The sequence below is a fragment of the Pseudophryne corroboree genome (assembly GCF_028390025.1).
Source record: "Pseudophryne corroboree isolate aPseCor3 chromosome 3 unlocalized genomic scaffold, aPseCor3.hap2 SUPER_3_unloc_25, whole genome shotgun sequence".
NCBI classification, from domain to species: domain Eukaryota; kingdom Metazoa; phylum Chordata; class Amphibia; order Anura; family Myobatrachidae; genus Pseudophryne; species Pseudophryne corroboree.
Genome location: NW_026967514.1, coordinates 75,005 through 78,935, shown reverse-complemented (window position 1 = coordinate 78,935; position 3,931 = coordinate 75,005). Strand labels below are relative to the sequence as shown.

Below are 3,931 nucleotides of genomic sequence, written 5' to 3'. Positions count from 1 at the left end.
AATCACATTTCCTACAACCCCCTGTAGAGAATGCAGGTGCATACGCAGGACGGGCGCTGCGCATGCGTCCGCAAGTTTTTCTCAATAATTCCGTTTGGATCACACACTGTAGTCCAACCTGAATTAGGCCCAGAGTCACCATCTTACAGGGAGCCGGTGAAGGGAGCAGAGAATGGGTGTTATGTGGCAGGAACGGGCTGGTTAGGTAACAGCCAGGCTGCTGTATTCTGTACAAGCTACAAGCGGTGCAATTCTATTGCTGGGAGACCCAGGTAGAGGACATTGCAGTAGTCTATGTGTGATGATACAAGTGCATGTATGACTGTAGGTAGATCTTCTGAGGGAATAAAGTGCTGGAGTCTGACTATGTTCCTCAGATGAGGATCTGAGTGTGGCTGATACCTGATGTCTAAGTGTCACTCCACCATCCAGGACACCAAGATTCTGCACAGGATCAGCATTATGTAAACCTGAACCCCCAAGCGTAAGTCTGGTTGGTAACAAAGCTGAGCTGTAGCCCTGTCCTTTGTTGGTGAGCTTCTATCATAAAGACCTGTTTCACCAGGACTGAGTCACAGCCAACTGGCATCACCCACACCTGGAGCTCAGCTAGACATTTAGGATTGGTACTGGGTTCTCAGTACCCAGAACAAAAGACAGACCATCTGCATAGCAGTGGTAGATGAGGGCATGACAGCCGATTATTTCACCCAGTGGTTTCATGTATATTGCAAAAAGCACAGGACATAGGATAAGAACCTTGAAGAACAACGCATGGCAATAATAAGTATACTCCAGAAGATTAAAATGGCTTCTCACCTGTGTGATTTCTCTGGTGTGTAACAAGATATGATTTCTGTCTAAAACATTTCCCACACTCAGAACATGGAAATGGCTTCTCACCTGTGTGACTTCTGTGATGTATAACAAGATATGAGTTCTGTGTAAAACATTTCCCACACTCAGAGCAAGAATATGGCTTCTCACCTGTGTGACTTCTCTGATGTTTAACAAGATCTGATTTCAGGGCAAAACATTTCCCACACTCAGAACATGGAAATGGCCTCTCACCTGTGTGACTTAGCTGATGTCTAACAAGTTGTGATTTCCGGTCAAAACATTTCCCACACTCAGAGCAAGAAAATGGCTTCTCACCTGTGTGACTTCTCTGATGTATAACAAGATGTAATTTGTCCGCAAAACATTTCCCACACTCAGAACATGGAAATGGCTTCTCACCTGTGTGACTTCTGTGATGTATAACAAGATATGAGTTCTGTGTAAAACATTTCCCACACTCAGAGCAAGAATATGGCTTCTCACCTGTGTGACTTCTCTGATGTTTAACAAGATCTGATTTCAGGGCAAAACATTTCCCACACTCAGAACATGGAAATGGCCTCTCACCTGTGTGACTTAGCTGATGTCTAACAAGTTGTGATTTCTGGGCAAAACATTTCCCACACTCAGAGCAAGAAAATGGCTTCTCACCTGTGTGACTTCTCTGATGTCTAACAAGATGTAATTTGTCTGCAAAACATTTCCCACACTCAGGACATGGAAATGGCTTCTCACCTGTGTGACTTCGCTGATGATCAACAAGATGTGATTTCTGTGAAAAACATTTCTCACACTCAGAGCAAGAAAATGGCTTCTCACCTGTGTGACTTCTCTGATGTCTAACAAGCTCTGGTTTGTCTGCAAAACATTTCCCACACTCAGAACATGGAAATGGCTTCTCACCTGTGTGACTTCTCTGATGTCTAACAAGCTCTGGTTTGCCTGCAAAACATTTCCCACACTCAGAACATGGAAATGGCTTCTCCCCTGTGTGACTTCTCTGATGTATAACAAGATGTGATTTCCGGGCAAAACATTTCCCACACTCAGAACATGGAAATGGCTTCTCACCTGTGTGACTTTGCTGATGTGTAACAAGACTTGATCTCCAAGTAAAACATTTTCCACAGTCAGAACATGGAAATGGCCTCTCACCTGTGTGAGTTCTCTGATGTCTAACAAGTTGTGATTTCCGGCCAAAACATTTCCCACACTCAGAACATGGAAATGGCTTCTCACCTGTGTGACTTCTGTGATGTATAACAAGATATGAGTTCTGTGTAAAACATTTCCCACACTCAGAGCAAGAATATGGCTTCTCACCTGTGTGACTTCTCTGATGTTTAACAAGATCTGATTTCAGGGCAAAACATTTCCCACACTCAGAACATGGAAATGGCCTCTCACCTGTGTGACTTAGCTGATGTCTAACAAGTTGTGATTTCTGGGCAAAACATTTCCCACACTCAGAGCAAGAAAATGGCTTCTCACCTGTGTGACTTTGCTGATGTGTAACAAGACATGATTTCCAAGTAAAACATTTTCCACAGTCAGAACATGGAAATGTCCTCTCACCTGTGTGACTTCTCTGATGTCTAACAAGAGCTGATTTGTATGTAAAACATTTTCCACACTCAGAACATGGAAATTGCCTCTCAGCTGCCTTAGCTGGCTGATGGGTTTTAAGCTTTGTGTTCTGTGTAAAACATTTGGCATCTATAGAACAGGGAAACACTGTATCTACTGTCAGAGCTGTAACAAATGCTCCAATATCAGAGTGATCAGGAGAACATTTCCCAGGATCAGGGGGATCAGCTGATAGAGCTGGATGTATAATTGGGGTAATGGGATTATTTCCTGGAGAATCCTGTCTACTGTCATTATCTTTTATGTCACAATCCGGGGATAACATTAGATGTCCTTCTGAGATATTCCTGCTTGTGTGTCCATCTGCTGGAAATAAAATACATTATGGAAATACAAAAATGAGAACACACAATAATAAATGTAATATTATAATAAGACTTAGATATCTCTCTCTCTTGTACTTGTAACTAACCATGAAGTATAAATGGAGATGTAGTCACTCGCCAAGTCCTATGTCAGCACCAATGTAAAACAATGGATGGGGAATATATCGTATGAATTGGAGATTCTAGCTGAACAATAACATCAGTCATATGAGCTGATGGATCAGAGAAATGTCTCCTAACGTTACTCCTGGAAGCATTGGTAAGGTAGCATTCCTTTATGTGTGTGCGCATACACTGGTAAGCCTGTACAAGTGTTACTCGCCCTTATATAAGGTATATTGCTACAGCAGAGTACGTGTGGAACAAGGTACCTTACATGCAATACACCATATAATACCCTGTAATCATCATCATCTTCCAGGTTATAATCCACTTTTACACCCCCCATCATCAGTGTCTTACCTCTATTCTCTCAATAGTAATAAGGATGATGTGTGTACAGTAAGTATGATATAGAGAATTACATATCAGGATCTATACAGCTGCCGCCATACTTCTGCTTCTCATACGTGTGCTACTGGCAGCAGTGAACATCTGAGTGAGAGTGCAGGGAAGACAGCAGAGTCTGATGAGAAAGAGATTGGATCTGCCTTTGCAGGGATGTACCACACCTGTCACCCCTGTTAGTATATAAAATAATAAATAAGAGGGGCCTGAGTCCATCCAGACATGCTTTCTGGAGCTTTTATTACTACGTGGCTTCTTATCTACCCTACCTGATAGCTGTCGGCCACCACTGGAACCAAGAAACAATCTATTAAGTCCCCCACTTCTCCTGCCCTAAAGCCGCTCACTCCGGGCACCGTCCACTGCCGCAGCCTAGTGACGCAGCTGAAGCCACGGGCTGTATTCTGGAGCTAAGTGTGCCCAGTCTTTCCTGCACACTCCGGATAGCTGACTTGGAGGCACTTTTGCCTCAGGTGGGAGCACTGGCTCTTCCGCTACTGCTGGGGGCAGAACAGGCTGCGCACAGTCACTGGAGCCCGGCAGTGATATTGGGAAGTGAGGTGATGATCAAGCACTCTTGCTCCGTTGCCCTTTCTCCGAATTCCACTAGC

The 3,931-nt window shown here is 43.8% G+C and overlaps 1 protein-coding gene across 1 annotated transcript; it reads right to left on the bottom strand.

Moving 5' to 3' along the window:
- Window positions 1-729: 729 nt before the first annotated feature.
- On the bottom strand, window positions 730-2,320 carry LOC134983826 (oocyte zinc finger protein XlCOF7.1-like; the record flags this gene model as incomplete). The annotated part of the gene is made up of 1 exon (XM_063949454.1): window positions 730-2,320. A coding segment is annotated over one exon (1,518 nt), but the record flags the coding sequence as incomplete, so codon positions are not given.
- Between the last annotated feature and the right edge of the window lie 1,611 nt (window positions 2,321-3,931).